This window comes from Gopherus flavomarginatus, chromosome 18, assembly GCF_025201925.1.
Source record: "Gopherus flavomarginatus isolate rGopFla2 chromosome 18, rGopFla2.mat.asm, whole genome shotgun sequence".
Lineage (NCBI taxonomy): Eukaryota > Metazoa > Chordata > Testudines > Testudinidae > Gopherus > Gopherus flavomarginatus.
The window spans coordinates 4,424,883-4,439,963 of NC_066634.1; the positions used below are offsets into that span (position 1 = coordinate 4,424,883).

The 15,081-nt window shown below is 63.4% G+C and overlaps 2 protein-coding genes across 6 annotated transcripts in view; one reads left to right on the forward strand and one right to left on the reverse strand.

The window, feature by feature from the left end:
- Nucleotides 1-482: 482 nt before the first annotated feature.
- HSPBP1 (HSPA (Hsp70) binding protein 1) lies at nucleotides 483-8,841 on the reverse strand. 5 transcript variants are annotated; one of them, XM_050927955.1, is made up of 9 exons: nucleotides 8,716-8,841; nucleotides 5,647-5,727; nucleotides 4,508-4,683; nucleotides 4,114-4,327; nucleotides 3,465-3,689; nucleotides 3,001-3,156; nucleotides 2,300-2,396; nucleotides 2,021-2,132; nucleotides 483-1,258 (listed from the first exon to the last, which is right to left on the reverse strand). In XM_050927955.1, the coding sequence occupies exons 3-9, from the start codon at nucleotides 4,634-4,636 to the stop codon at nucleotides 1,181-1,183; spliced, it is 1,011 nt and encodes a 336-aa protein (XP_050783912.1). In that variant the 5' UTR covers nucleotides 4,637-4,683; nucleotides 5,647-5,727; nucleotides 8,716-8,841; the 3' UTR covers nucleotides 483-1,180. The 5 variants fall into 5 exon arrangements, with proteins under 5 accessions (XP_050783912.1, XP_050783910.1, XP_050783909.1 ...); XM_050927953.1 differs by lacking the exon at nucleotides 8,716-8,841 and adding an exon at nucleotides 6,556-6,622 and having other exon boundaries at nucleotides 5,647-5,724; XM_050927952.1 differs by lacking the exon at nucleotides 8,716-8,841 and adding an exon at nucleotides 6,556-6,619.
- Nucleotides 8,842-10,595: 1,754 nt separating this feature from the next.
- Nucleotides 10,596-15,081, forward strand: part of BRSK1 (BR serine/threonine kinase 1) — a 32,476-nt gene continuing 27,990 nt past the window's right edge. Inside the window, exon 1 of the mRNA XM_050927938.1 lies at nucleotides 10,596-10,850. Within this exon, the coding sequence (XP_050783895.1) occupies nucleotides 10,742-10,850 (109 nt within the window). The 5' untranslated portion in view covers nucleotides 10,596-10,741. The remainder of the gene's footprint in view (nucleotides 10,851-15,081) is intronic.

Below are 15,081 nucleotides of genomic sequence, written 5' to 3' on the forward strand. Positions count from 1 at the left end.
CAGGCACATCCTCAGTGTGACATCATCACCCTGACACAGCCACTCCCAGGAGGTGACCTCATCTCCTGATGTGACATCACATGCTGGCTGGTGATGTCACTCTGCTGTGCTATCTCACTGCAGGGCACGTCATCATGGTGTGACAGCAAAACTGAGACTCACTGACATCATCACTCTAAACTGCATCATCAGCTAGATCACATGTGACATCAGCACTTTGGTCTAATTGCTGTGGGTGTGACATCATCACGGTAACCTCATCAGCTAGAATACCCCTAGAGGGGAAAGGCCCATTCCCTGCCCCACTGAACCAGCCAGTCTCTGCCCTGGGGATGGATGGGAGCCAACGCCCCCTAGAGGAGAAAGGCCACGTGCCACATTCCACAATGCCCCACACCTTTGCCTAGGTCCCAGCTCCACCCATGATCCCCCCGCCTCCCTGCCCCCAGCAGCCCTGGCATCCCCCAGGAAACAGAAAAGGATCCACCCACTGCAGAACTTTTATTAGAAAACCATCAGCAACAAGAACACAGGAACAGGCAGAGTAGGAGGACCCCAAGTTGCACCCCTTGCCCCAGCACCCCAACCCTGCCCCCTAGACCCTGCACGTGGGGAGCATGTGACAGCAATGGGCATAGCACCTACTCTCTGGTTTCCCAAGTCAGATGGCAACCCCCACCCTCAGGTGGGCCCAGCTCAGGGCCAGAACCCCCTAAAAGGGAAAGCCCCGTGCCCCATTCCCAGCTCCCCCCCGCATCCAGCCAGTCCCCACCCCGGCAGCACCCCCTAGAGACCTCACCGGAGGGGAAGTGTTCTCAGATTAACCCCTCGCTGCCTGGATTCACCATTACAAATCGAGTGGCAGGGAGGAGGGGGTGTCTCTCGCAGGATCTACACGGAACAAACAGGGGCCAGAAGGCTCCTGGTTCTGATCCAGCCAAGGGCCCTTTTTCTCTCTGGGGTGGCTCCGGCCCCTCTCCCCAGCCCCATGGGTTGGGGGGGGGTACAGCTGGGGGTCCCTCTTGGAAAAGCTGCTCACATGGGACACACAGAAAAGGCCAAGAGGAAACCACCATTCTGAGAGGTGGGCACCTCAGGGAAGCCACCGATCTGGGGGTGGACACCAGGAGCACCAAGACCAGTCACAGATCCAGGGGGGGGGGGGGGACACCAGGGGCAGTCACCGATCCATGCTGCTCTCCTCGGGGGGTGTCTGAAAGCAGACACGCTGGAGCTGCTCGCAGAACTCCAGCTCCTCCTAGGGGGACACAAGGTGCAGGGGTGAGCGTGGCCAGCCTCCTTGCCCCACACACGGCTTGGGGGGCAGCAGAGACGCCAGCGCGGTGGGAAAGTTCCCAAGCTAAGTGGGGTTCAGGTGAGTCGTAGCGTGGATGGGAGACCCAGCAGGGTGTTGCGGGGCGGGGGCTCAGCAGGGGGCACTCTCCCCAGGGAGTCAGTGCTGGCGCGGGCACTACGGGGAACTGTGCTGCAGACTAAGCAGGAGGCCCAGTCCTGGCACTGCTGCTAGGAAGTTCACCACAGTCCAGCTGATGTCCCGCTTGGGCAGGAACCTGGGGTAGGTGGAAGCAGGGACAGTAGGGAGCGAGGACTGCTCTGACTCCCACATACCCATCAGGGTGGAGCAAGGACAGAGATTTTCTAACAGCCGGGCTGCCTGGGCACCAGCTCACCCACAAATGCCTGGAGATGCTCGTGGAGGGGACGGAGTAGATCTGGGATCATTACTGGATAGCATATGGCATGCATTGATCCAAGTACCAGGCAGACGGGGGCAGAGGGCAGTGCCAGGTGGGACACAGCATGCGGCCAGAGGGGATGGAGGGTGGTGCCCCATAGCGCCAGGCCGGGGGGGAACGCGCAGCTAGTGGGGACAGGCAGGGGCAGCGCCTCCAGTGCCAGGCGGAGGAGATGAGGCACGGCTGGAGGGTGGTGCCTCTGGATGACACATGGATGGCTCTGTCCCGAAAGAGCTGCCACCTCCCCCAACCCCGATCCCTACCTGGAACTCCTCCTGCTGCTGCAGCAGCTGGCAGCGCTCCCTCAGCAGCTCCTCCAGCGCAAGCTGCGGCTCCCGGCACTCCCGCACCCCCTGGGGAAAATCCGTCACCAGGCTGCGGGGGGTGGGGGTGGGGAAACAGATGGGGGGTTATTCTCAGCACAGCCCCATTACTCCCACTGACTACCAGACCCAATCTCCCAGCTCTACCCACTAGGCCCCACGCCCCTCAAGTACTGGGAAGGGAACCCAGAAGCCCTGGACCCCCTGTGCCCATCTCACCTGCAGAGGGCCCCCAGGACGTGTTCATGGAAGGGGCTGTGCTCAGAGCGGATCAGAGCCACCAGCTGCTGCACCATCCCCATGGAGCACAGGGTCTCTGGAGAGGGAGAGCAGCGAGTCAGGGGCCTGGAGCACGGCCGGGCTGGGGGAGGGGGACAGGACACAGAGGATGATCATCCCCCCAGTGCCAGGTTGGGGTGGGAGAGGCAGGGCCAGGTGGGGGGCATAGGGCCATGCCTGGCCGGGCAGACGGGGCAGGGACGGGTTGGGGCAGAGGGCCGGGCGGGAGGCAGAGGGCTGTGCCCAGCTGGGCAGACGGGGCAGGGACGGGTTGGGGCAGAGGGCCGTGCCCAGATGGGGTAGGGCCATGCGAGAGGCAGAGGGCCGTGCCCGGCCGGGCAGACGAGGCAGGGCCAAGTGGGGGTAGAGGGCCGTGCCCGGCCGGGCAGACGAGACAGGGCCGGGCGGGAGGCAGAGGGCCGTGCCCGGCCGGGCAGACGAGACAGGGCCGGGCGGGAGGCAGAGGGCCGTGCCCGGCCGGGCAGACGAGACAGGGCCGGGCGGGAGGCAGAGGGCCGTGCCCGGCCGGGCAGACAGGCCAAGGCTGGGAAGAGAAAGAAGGTGGCACCCAGCCGGGCAGACGGGATAGGGCCGGGTGCGGGCAGAGGGCAGAGCCCCCCAGCCTCCCGGAGGCCCCTCACCTTTGTGCTCCGGGTGGTCCAGCAGCAGGTTCTGCAGCAGGAAGGCGGATTTGACCTTGAGCTTCTCCACAGGGCTCTGCATGGCGCGCATCAGCACCGAGAAGCCGTCCAGCCGCAGGAACTGCTGCAGGCCGCCCTCCTGGGCGCGCACCAGGCCTGGCGCCGGGGAGAGGGGCAGAGAAAGCCTCAGCAGGGGCAATGCACACAGCTCCTCCCCGCGCTGCAATGCCGTCCCTGGCCTCCGGGGGCAGAGGAGAGCAAGAGTTCTGCTCCCCCCCCTGCGCCCCCCCGGCTACCACGGGGCCAGTAATCTCTAGGGCTGTGGAGCTGGTGCCCCCTAGAGGGGACAGGCCCCGTGCCCCATCCCTACCTCTCACCCTGCAGCCAGACAGGAGCCAGCAACCCCTCCAGGCGACAGGCCTCGTGCCCCATTCTGCCCCCCCGGCACCCCCTGCAGGACTCACAGGAGATGGCGAAGAGCGCCTTGACACGCACCACGTCGGCCCCGTCGTGGTCCAGCAGGCGCAGCAGCTTACGCATGCAGCCCAGCGCCAGGGCCTGCTCCTGCACCTTGGGCACATTCTGGGCACAGGTGCCCACGAGGTGGGCAGCGCGCCAGCGCAGCTCCGGGATGGGGTGCTCCAGGTAGCGATGAGCCAGCAGCCGCATCCCATCCAGCTTGCAGAAATCTGGGAGGGGAGGGGGGCGCCCATGACAGCAGGGGCCCCGGAGACCATACGGTGCCCATGGGGGTTCTCAGGCAGCTCCGGCTGGGCACTCCCTAGGGTCACCCGCTCAGGGACTCACTTACATGGTTCACCCCCCGTGACCCAGCCCCCATTCAGGGGGCCCTAGCTCAGAGATCAGGCCTCCTTGGGGGGCAGCCCTGGTGCCCTGACAATCCACACCCCAGAACCCTGACTTCCATTTCTCCCAAAACATCACCCTCCACTTCCCAGTCCACCCACTGTTCCCACTCCCCCCCCAGCACTCCCAGGAATCATCCCCCTTCCCGGCTCCCTCCTGCGTGCTCCCCTCCTGCCCCCCAGAACTCCCTGCTCCGCTCCATGTGCCCCCCAGAATCCCCCCTGCCCCAAGTGCCCCACCCCGTACCTGCGGCGTTGTCCAGGTTCTCGCACAGCTCAGCCAGCAGCTCCAGCGCACTGGCCTGGCGGGAGGGGTCCCCCTCAGCTGGCTCCGAGGTCTCCCCACCTTCCCCCCCAGGGGACACGGCCTCCAGCACCCGCAGACACTCCTTCATCTGCTCCACCTCCTCCAGCTGCCCCCTGAATGCCTGGGCCATGGCCTCCTGCAGCCACTGCCGCCGCTGGGGAGTGGGGAAGAGAGGGGGTCAGTGTCCGTCCCCGCCTCAACCCTCCCAGAGCCAGGAGAGAACCCAGGCATCCTGGCTCCCAGCCCCCCCTGCTCTAACCACCAGGCCCCACTCCCCTCCCAAAGGCAGGCTAGGATCCAGGAGTGCTGCTGGCCACAGAGTGCAGCCCTGCACCTCGTCAGACATGGGCTCCAGCTGGCTGGGCTCGGCATTGCCAGCGGTGATGGCCATCTGCAGCAGCCCCTGCAGGTTCTGTGGATGCTCCCGCGGCGGCTGATTCCCCCCGGCGCCCCCTTCAGCCATGGCTGGAGCGGTGCGAGGCCAGAGACCAGGTGCCTCGGCCACGTGCCCTGCAGAGAAAGGCACAGACAACAGGAGTCAGGTATTGAGCTGGGGAGAGAACCCAGGAGTCCTGGCTCTCAACCCCGCCCTTCTCTAACTGCTGGGCCCCACTCCCCTTCCAGAGCAGGAGAGAACCCAGGAGTCTTGGCTCCCAACCCCCACCCCCGCTCTAACTGCTGGGCCCCACTCCCCTTCCAGAGCAGGAGAGAACCCAGGAGTCCTGGCTCCCAACCCCCTCCGCTCTAACTGCTAGGCCCCACTCCCCTCCCAGAGCAGGAGAGAACCCAGGAGTCTTGGCTCCCAACCCCCCCCGCTCTAACTGCTAGGCCCCACTCCCCTCCCAGAGCAGGAGAGAACTCAGGAGTCCTGGCTCCCAACCCCCCCCCCGCTCTAACTGCTAGGCCCCACTCCCCTCCCAGAGCAGGAGAGAACCCAGGAGTCTTGGCTCCCAACCCCCACCCCCGCTCTAACTGCTGGGCCCCACTCCCCTTCCAGAGCAGGAGAGAACCCAGGAGTCTTGGCTCCCAACCCCCACCCCCGCTCTAACTGCTGGGCCCCACTCCCCTTCCAGAGCAGGAGAGAACCCAGGAGTCCTGGCTCCCAACCCCCTCCGCTCTAACTGCTAGGCCCCACTCCCCTCCCAGAGCAGGAGAGAACCCAGGAGTCTTGGCTCCCAACCCCCCCCCGCTCTAACTGCTAGGCCCCACTCCCCTCCCAGAGCAGGAGAGAACTCAGGAGTCCTGGCTCCCAACCCCCCCCCGCTCTAACTGCTAGGCCCCACTCCCCTTCCAGAGCAGGAGAGAACTCAGGAGTCCTGGCTCCCAGCCCCCCCTGCCCCGCTCTAATCACTAGACCCCCCTTCCATCCCAGAGCCGGGGAGAGACCCCAGGAGTCCTGGCTCCCACCCCCCCCCCCACTCTAACTCACAGACCCCCCTTCCATCAGCTAGGTCCAGGGGGTCCAGGCGTTACCAGATACTGTGTCCGCGCTGGGCACTCGGCCTGTGGGGTGTCGCTGGCGTCCGACTCCCCCCGCTGGCACAAGAGGGTCTGCTGGGGGCGGGGAGGGAACCCAGATCAGCACGGGAGGGGGACCCGGCCAGGCTGTGGGGTGCAGGGTACCGAGGGAGGCGGGCAACGGTGCCCCCCAGTGTCTCTCCTGGCCCCCATTAAACAGCCTCCCAACACCCGTCACCCCTCTGCCCCTCCCCCAGCCGCCCCACCCCGTCACCCTCTGCCCCCCCACTCTCTGCCATGTGCCCTTCCCCCAGAGATCCCTCCCCCCTGTGCCCCCCTCTTCTGCCCCGCACCCCCAGAGATCCCTCCCCCTGTGCCCCCCCTCTTCTGCCCCGCACCCCCCGAGATCCCTCCCCCCTGTGCCCCCCTCTTCTGCCCCGCACCCCCAGAGATCCCTCCCCCCTGTGCCCCCCTCTTCTGCCCCGCACCCCCAGAGATCCCTCCCCCTGTGCCCCCCCTCTTCTGCCCCGCACCCCCCGAGATCCCTCCCCCCTGTGCCCCCCTCTTCTGCCCCGCACCCCCAGAGATCCCTCCCCCCTGTGCCCCCCTCTTCTGCCCCGCACCCCCAGAGATCCCTCCCCCTGTGCCCCCCCTCTTCTGCCCCGCACCCCCCGAGATCCCTCCCCCCTGTGCCCCCCTCTTCTGCCCCGCACCCCCAGAGATCCCTCCCCCTGTGCCCCCCCTCTTCTGCCCCGCACCCGGCCCCTCCCCCCAGTGTCTCTCCTGCCCCCATTAAACAGCCCCCAACACCCGTCACCCTCTGCCCCTCCCCCAGCCGCCCCACCCCATCACCCTCTGCCCCCCCACTCTCTGCCATGTGCCCCTCCCCCCTGTGCCCCCCTCTTCTGCCCCGGCCCCGCTCACCCCCTACCGCGCCGCGCGCTCCCCACTCCCCGCTCTGGGCGCCGCCATCTTGGCCGGACATGGGGGGAGGGGCAGGGGGCGGGGCAGCGAGGATGGGGCGGGGCGACCCCTGCTGGCGGGAGCGGAGCATTGGGGGCAGGGCGGGGTTGGGGGGATCCGGGGGGGAATTGCTGGGGGGAAGATCCGGGGGGCTGAGGGGCTCTAGGTGGGATTGCTGGGGGCGCTGGGGGGGCTGGGGGGCTAGGTGTGATTGCTGGGGGGGCGCTGGGGGGGCTAGGTGGTGGGGGGGCTGGGGGGGCTAGGTGTGATTGCTGGGAAGGGGGTTGTTGGGATCCGGGGAGTCTGGGAGGAGGGGGCTGGAGGCTCTGGGAGGGGCTGGGAGGATCTGGGGGGTATTGCTGGGGGGAGATCCGGGGGGCCGGAGGGGCTAGTGGGATTGCTGGGGGGCGCTGGGGGGGCTAGGTGGTGGGGGGGCTGGGGGGGCTAGGTGGGATTGCTGGGGGGCGCTGGGGGGGCTAGGTGGTGGAGGGCTGGGGTGGCTAGGGGGGCTAGGTGGGATTGCTGGGAAGGGGGTTGTTGGGATCTGGGGAGTCTGGGAGGAGGGGGTTGGAGGCTCTGGGAGGGGCTGGAGGGATCCAGGTGGGATTGCTGGGGGGGAGATCCGGGGGGCTGGAGGGGCTAGAGGGGATTGCTGGGGGGGAATTGGTGGGGGCCCTCCAGGGGGGTGGATGACAAAGTGGGATTTTTTTGTTATACATGGATGATGCCTGTGCCTGCCTCAGTTTCCCCCCCCCCCAGATGCCGCATTGCTGCCCAGGTGGGTGTGGAGGGCGGGGGTTACAGCCCGCTGAAGCCGTGTGGCATGGGGGTCACAGGGCCCGCGGGGGTGGAATGAATGGGGCATGAAAGGCCACGACCCAGATCAACTGGAGGGTCTGGAGAGACAATGGGGCACCTCAGGGACTGGGCCATTCACCCCAAACGAGGGGACTCTCCGGCTCTGGGCAGAGCCCAGGGCTCAGTCTTGGAGGCGGGCAGGCAGCAGGGCCTGACTCTGGTGGGAAAGGGGGGGTCTGCCACGCCAGTGACTTCCTCCAAGGGACTGTTTAAAAGCTGGGCCGTGGCCCCGATCCTGGGCAGGGGGATCCAGGAGGGGGCGACGGGGGGCAGGGGGACTGGAGAGGCTGTGGGGGCGATCCAGGAGCAGGCTGCCAGTGGGGGGGGAGGATAGCACAGGGGGAACTGGAGAGGCTGTGAGGGAATCCAGTGGGGTGGGAGTGGGCAGCAGGGGCCTACCACAGGGGGTTGGACAGGGGGCTGCGTGGAGGGAGTATTTGGCAGGGGATCCAGGGGAGGTTTGCAAGGAGGAGGGTTAGGGGGGCTGTGGCGGACTTAGGGTGGGGGGCAAGGCAGTGACTCATCCCCCACCAGCCCCAGTGGAACGAACCCCCCCACCCATCACTGGGATTTCAGCCTTACATTTGAAAGACCCCGAGAAGGAGCCAACCATGGGTTGGGGGCCATTGAATGGGTCCTGCCCCACCATGTGGGGGAAACATCAGGAAAGGTCACATCCCTTTCCGAGCACCAGCCCCCGCCCGCCCAGCGCCTCCCGACCCATGCCAGCAGCGTCTGCTCCACCAGAGCCAGCGCTGGCCCCGGCCCAGGTATTGGAAACAATGTGGGATCATGACAGCAATCCCCAGTGCCGGCTTGAAGACCAAGTGGCATAGAGGTTAGGGACCCAGATCTGGATAAAGCCACAGGCGGAGGGCCCCAGAAGTGGGTCCTGGGACGGCTCCCAAATCTCGGCTTCCCGTTAAAAAAGGAAAAAGGTTTCTAGCCTGCACAGCTCGGGACAACAGTTTGGAAACAGGACTGAAGAGGAACTGAAGCTGCCTGGGTCTGCAGAGAGCCTGAGCTGGCCACTCGCAGGGGTGTGAACTGCCCAAAGCATGATCAAGGGGGGGACATCAGAGCTTGTGTGTCAGCACTTAGCCCGTCTCTGATGCTTTGAGATCGGGAACAGAGCTAATGGGGAAGGTGCAGATCCTCCCCCATTCACCCTCCTGTGGGCTGGCACAGGCGGGGGGGGGGAATGGGGCACGGGGCTTTTCCCCTCTAGGGGGTGGGGAAAGTGATCCTGCAGCTAAAGAGTACCTTGACCAGTGGGCGTCTCATTGGCAGAGGGTCTCGTGGGTAGTGGGGGAGATGGGGGGGCGGATTTTCTCCCCTTTGAACTGTGGGGGGGGGTCGGATGTGGGGCAGGGGGCGCTGAGCAGCTGAGGCCAGACTGTGGGGGTCACATGCACACAGAATGCAGGGCCCAGCCCCTCCAGCAGGGGGCGGCAGACACGGGACATGCAGACACACACATAGACACACTGACATTCACTGTCTTTGTCACACTCTATAACACACAGATGACACACCCTGTGTCTCTTTGTCACAGCCTGTCTCTCTCACACAGTTGCACACACAGAATCACAATCCTACAGTCATACAATATCACAGTAATCACAGACACCATTACATACACTGCAATCACACTGTCACAGCCACAATTATACAACTACACAGCCAAACTATCACAGCCACAGTTACACAACAATCACACCATCACAGCCACGATCACACAGATACAGTCAGTCACAGACACAATTACACACCAGGCAATAACAGCTGCAATCACACAATTACCCAGCCATACAATCACGCTCAATTACACACACAACCATCACACAGTTACACTTATACAATCACAAACACAGACACACAACAATCAGTCATAGCCATGATCACAGAATTATCCAGCCATATAATCACAGATCCAATTACACACACAACAATCACAATTACCCAGTCATTCAATCACAGACTCAGTTGCACACACAACAATCACAGCCGTGATAACACAGTTATAGAGTCACAGAAACAATTATACATACTGCAATAACAACAGCCATCACATAATTACCCAGCCATATAATCACAGCCCCAATTACACAACAATCACACAATCACCCACAATCACACAATTATAGTCATACAATCACAGCCCCAATTACACAGACCACAATCCCCACAATCACACAATGACAGCCACACAATCACAGCCACAGCCACACAATCACAGCCATACAATCACAGTCACAATTACACACACCACAGTCACACAATCACAGCCGCAATCACACAATTACAGTCATAAAATCACAGAAAATATTAAACATGACAATCAATCACAGACACACAATTACCCAGCCATACAATCACAGCCACAATTACACACACCACAGTCACACAATCACAGCCGCAATCACACAATTACAGTCATAAAATCACAGAAAATATTAAACATGACAATCAATCACAGACACACAATTACCCAGCCATACAATCACAGCCACAGTTACACACACCACAATCACACAATGACAGTCACACAATCACAGCCGCATTCACACAATGACAGTCAGACAATCAGACAGAATTACACATGACAATCATACAGTCACAACCACAATCACACAGTTACCCAGCCATACAGTCACTGACCCAATTACACACCCCACAATCCCCGCAATCACACAATGACAGTCACACACTCACAGCCCCAATTAAACACCCCACAATCACACAATGACACACACTCACAGACCCAACTACACACACCACAACCCCGCACTCACCCAGCCAGACACCCGGACCCTCAGTGTCCTCCCCCCCGATCACCAAGACACGACACCTGGCCAGCGACAGCCCCCCCCCGCCTGCGCCCCCCATCATCCCCCGCCCCCCCGCCTGCGCCCCCCCCCCGCGCCGCGGGCCGGGTTCACCCCGCCGGTGGCTGTCACCCGGTGCCCGGATGCTGATGGGGGGGGAAGGAGGAGGAGGCAGCTGGGTGGGGGGAGCCAGGGACGAGCATCCTCCAGCAGCCGTCGCAGCATCCCTGGCTGGAGGGGGGGAAGGGCCCCCTCCATCATGCTGGTACCCGGGCGGTGAGCCTCCCTCCCAGCCCAGCCCCCCCCCGTCCCCGATCCCTCCTCCCCTCCCCGCCGGCCCCCCCAAATCCGCCGGCATGCGGGGCTGAGGGGCCGGGGCCTCCGTCTATTGTTCCTGCCCAGGGAGGGGAATCGAGGCGGGGTGGGGGGGGGAGGTGGCAGACAAAGGGGGCCCGGCCGTCATGTCCGGCGGCAAGGAGCCTGGGGGGCACCCCCCGGGCCCGGCCCCCCAGCACGCCCAGTACGTGGGGCCCTACCGGCTGGAGAAGACCCTGGGCAAAGGCCAGACGGGTGAGTCTGCGGCACCGGCCTCCCCACTCCCCTTCGGTCCCTGGGGTAGATCCCCCACCCCAATACCAGGGGGATGGGCCCCAATACACTATTCTTCCCCCTCATTGCCTGGGGTAGATCCCCTGCACTGAAACTGGGCAGATGGACCCCAGTACACAGTCTTCCCCCCCATTGCCTTGGGTAGATCCCCCGCCCCGATACCAGGGGGATGGGCCCCAATACACTGTCCTTCCCCCCCCATTGCCTGGGGTAGATCCCCTGCCCTGATCCCAGGGGGATGGGCCCCAATACACTGTCCTTCCCCCCACATTGCCTGGGGTAGATCCCATGCCCTGATCCCAGGGGGATGGGCCCCAATACACAGTCTTTCCCCCCCATTGCCTGGAGTAGATCCCCTACCCTGAAACTGGGGGGATGGACCCCAATACACAGTCCTTCCTCCCCCATTGCCTGGGGTAGATCCCCCACCCAGAAACCTGGAGGATGGGCCCCAATACACAGTCCTTCCCCCTCCCCATTGCCTGGGGTAGATCCCCCGCCCTGATACCGGGGGGATGGGCTCCAATACACTGTCCTTCCCCCCCATTGCCAGGGGTAGATCCCGCGCCCTGAAACCGGGGGTGGGCCCCAATACACCATCCCCCCCCATTGCCTGGGGTAGATCCCCTGCCCTGTTCCCGGGGGGATGGGCCCCAATACACAGTCCTTCCCCGACCATTGGCTAGGGTAGATCCCCCGCCCAGAAACTGGGAGGATGGGCCCCAATACACAGTCCTCCCCCCACACACACATTGCCTGGGGTAGATCACCCGCCCTGATACCGGGGGAGATGGGCCCCAGTACACTGTCCTCCCCCCATTTCCTGGGGTAGATCCCCCTCCCTGATACCGGGGGATGGGCTCTACAAGATATTTCATTTCCCCCCCACACACACACTTCCCAGCTTAGCTCACCTGCCCAGACGCCAGGGGGATGGGCTCAGGGTAAAGGCCCCCAGGAGAATTCCTCTCTACCCCCTGCCCGCGGCTGGAGCAGGCCAGCCTGTGGTCAGAGGGACACACTAGGTGAGTGGGCGGTGGGAGGGGGTTTAATCTCCCCCCGGGTGAGTTGGGGGTCAGTGGTGCCAGCAGTTTAGGGTTGGGAGGTTGATAGACTTATGGGGTCTGGGGCTAGGTCAGTGGAACTGTGGGGTCATGGAATGGGGGGGTCCCTGGGCCGATGGGGCTAGGGGGTCAGGGTAGCCATGGGAGCTGGGGCGGGGGGGTCCCTGGGGCGATGGGGCTGGGGGGTCAGTGCAGCAATGGGAGCTGGGGTGGGGGGGTCCCTGGTGCAATGGGGCTGGGGGTCAGTGCACCCATGGGAGCTGGGGTGGGGGGGTCCCTGGTGCGATGGAGCGGGGGGATCAGGGCGGCCATGGGAGCTGGCGTGGGGGGACTGTACCTTTCCTGGGTAGCCCTGAGAAGTGATAGTGGGGAGGGGGAGTCAGTTTCCCAGGAGCTCTGTGCATGGCGAGGGTGGGGGGATGGGGAGCAGCCCCTGGAACGATGAGAGGGGGGATCCCCGGCTGGCAGGGGTGCCTCTGTGTGTCTGTTTCACCTCTGTCCCGGGGGGTGGGGGGTCAGTTTCACACCTGGGCCTTTGGGTGGGATGTGCAGGGGGGCTGGACAGACAGACATGGGGCTTGAGGGAAAATCTCTAGGCAGAGGACAGGTGTTTGTGTGGTGGGGGGGCTCGTTCTGCTGCAGGGAGTGAAGTGGGGGGAGGCGTACAGCCCAGATCTCCGTTAGGTCCTAACCAGCAGCCCGGAAAACCCACCCTCCACCCCACCCCCTTGTGCTGGTGGGGGGGTTTAGAAACACTGGAGGTCACTCGGCCATGAGGCGACCCCCCTCCCTGGCTCTCTCATGCCCTTGTCGCTCTGTGTGTGTGTGTGTGGGGGGGTTATATTTGTGCACTGAGAGGTTGGGGGGGGGTATTTGCTGCAGTGCCGGGCTGTGGGAACCGCACGGATGTCTGGCGGCGGGGGGGGGGGGGGGGAGCTCAAGGAAATCCCTCTGGAAGGGGAGGGACATTGCTGCAAATCTCCAGGCCTTGCTTGGCTCACACAGAGGTCGGGGGAAGGAGGGGGCAGAGCTGACAGTGGATCTAATGTATGTGTGTAGGGGGGGTGGATTCTTGGGCTGAGGATGGAGGGGAGCTGGTTTAATGCAGTGGTTGTATGGAGAGGGGGGATCCAGCTTGTGAGATAGAACCACCCTCCCCGCCCCCCAGGCTGCTGGAGGGGTTAAACTTGCAGGACGGATGAACAGATGGACACGTCTGTCTGGAGATCTGCTGGGGAGAGGGGTCCCATCTTGGCCCCCTAAGTCAGGGGAGCTCTGTCTCTTTGCCCCCCATGAACTCCCCCCCCCATGCAACACAGCGTGGGAATCCATGCTGGGGGAGTTGGGTTTGTGTAGGGCCTACAGAAATGTTTTTTGTTTACTCCGGGGGTGGGGCAGAAGGAGGTGGGGCAGGGGTGCAGGGCCATGGGCCCGGAGCTGGGAAGACTTGAGCTGTATTCCCAGTTCTGCCTATGGGGCCGCATCGCTCTCTGACTCAGTTTCCCCTTCTAGCAAACAGGGGCGGTAGCATCTGCCCAGGGGAGCGAGCGAGAGGGGGGGATGGGCTGGGGTGAAGGAGGTGGACTCAGGAATCTCCTGGTGACTCTGTGGGTGTCCCAGGGCGAGTCCCTGACTCATTCTCTGCCTCGGTTTCCCCATCTTCCCTCGGTCTAGTTAGATTGTGAGTTCTTAGAGCTGGAGGCCGCCCCTTTGCTGCATGTCCGTGCACTGACGGGGGCCGTGCTTATTTGGCTGGAGGGGAGCTGGGGTGGATGGAGGGAGACAGGCGGCGAGGGGCGAATGCTGGGAACAACACCTTACCGAGACCCGCAGACCCACAGGTGGGGCTGGGTGGGTCCCCTGGCCAGACAGATGCATAGCCCTGTGGTGTGGGCTCACCTGGGATGGGGCTTGTGCAGAGGACGAGGGTTCGCCTGGGGTCCCGGCCTTGGCAGGGGAGCTGCTTCTCTCCCCCACCCCCCTGTCCCGACATCTTCCCATTGGGAACCAAAGACTTGTGTATCCCGGGATGCCCGGATCCAGTGAAAGGGGATCCCCAGGGCTCTGTGCTCCAGTCCCTTGGAGAATTTGGCCTCCGGACTCAGGGGAGCGTCTGGTTTTGCTCAGGCGAGATGCTGGGGCTCGAACAGCCTTCGAACCCAGCCCCTGTTGTCACTGGCCGCCCCCTCTCCCACTCCACTTCAGCCCTTGTAGGATAGTTTGACCCTGGTTCTACCCCTGCATGTCCCCCCTGCCATCCTGGAGTCAATCCTGGCCGAACCAGAGCAGATCTTTTGGAGAAACTCAGTGGGAAAGTCTCCCCCTGCCGGAGGATGTGCCCCTCGCCTGGGGAAGCCGGTCTCTCCTTCAATCCGCTCCCTGGTACAAACCTGCCCCTCGCTTCCATTGTGGGGGCAGCAGCAGGCCCAGCTGAGAAAGAGAACAGCGGGGAGGTCACAGCTTGAGACGCTCAGGCACCATTGGGATCAGAATCCAAGGAAGCTTGAAAACGGGCCCGGCCCACGTTCAGTGGGTTCAAAACTGGCTAACTGATGGATCTGAAAATGCGCCGGCAAACGGGGAAGTGACTGAGCTCCCCGGGCGGTGCTGGGACTGAAGAGCTAATGGAATTCTTGGATGCATCAACCGGGGATCCCTGCGTGGGAGCAGAGAGGTGGTTCGGCCTCTGGATCTGGCCCGGGGGCAAATCCGGTGCCCAGCTCTGGCCTGCAGTTCCAGGAGGATGTGGCGAAACGGCAGAGGGGACGGAGAAGAGCCAGGGGGATGACTGAAGGGTTAGAAAATCTGCTGGAGGGCGAGAGATGCCAGGAGCTCCAGCCGTGTCGCTGAAACGGCTTGGGGGGACTCGATCCCCAGCTCTAGGGACCAACGTGGGGAACAAATATTTCATCATGGGCTTTTCAAGCAAGCAGAGGAAGGCCAAACCCAACACGACGGCTGGATGTTGGAGTGAGACGAATCCAGCCTGGGAAGGGGGCCCATGTGGAGGGGAATTAACCCTCAGACCGGCTGGCCAAGGATCGGGGCGGATTCTCAGGTGCCGTGTCTCTGAGGGATCTGCTCTGGGAATGATTCCGGGGCGGCTCTCTGCTGTACAGGGTTATCCT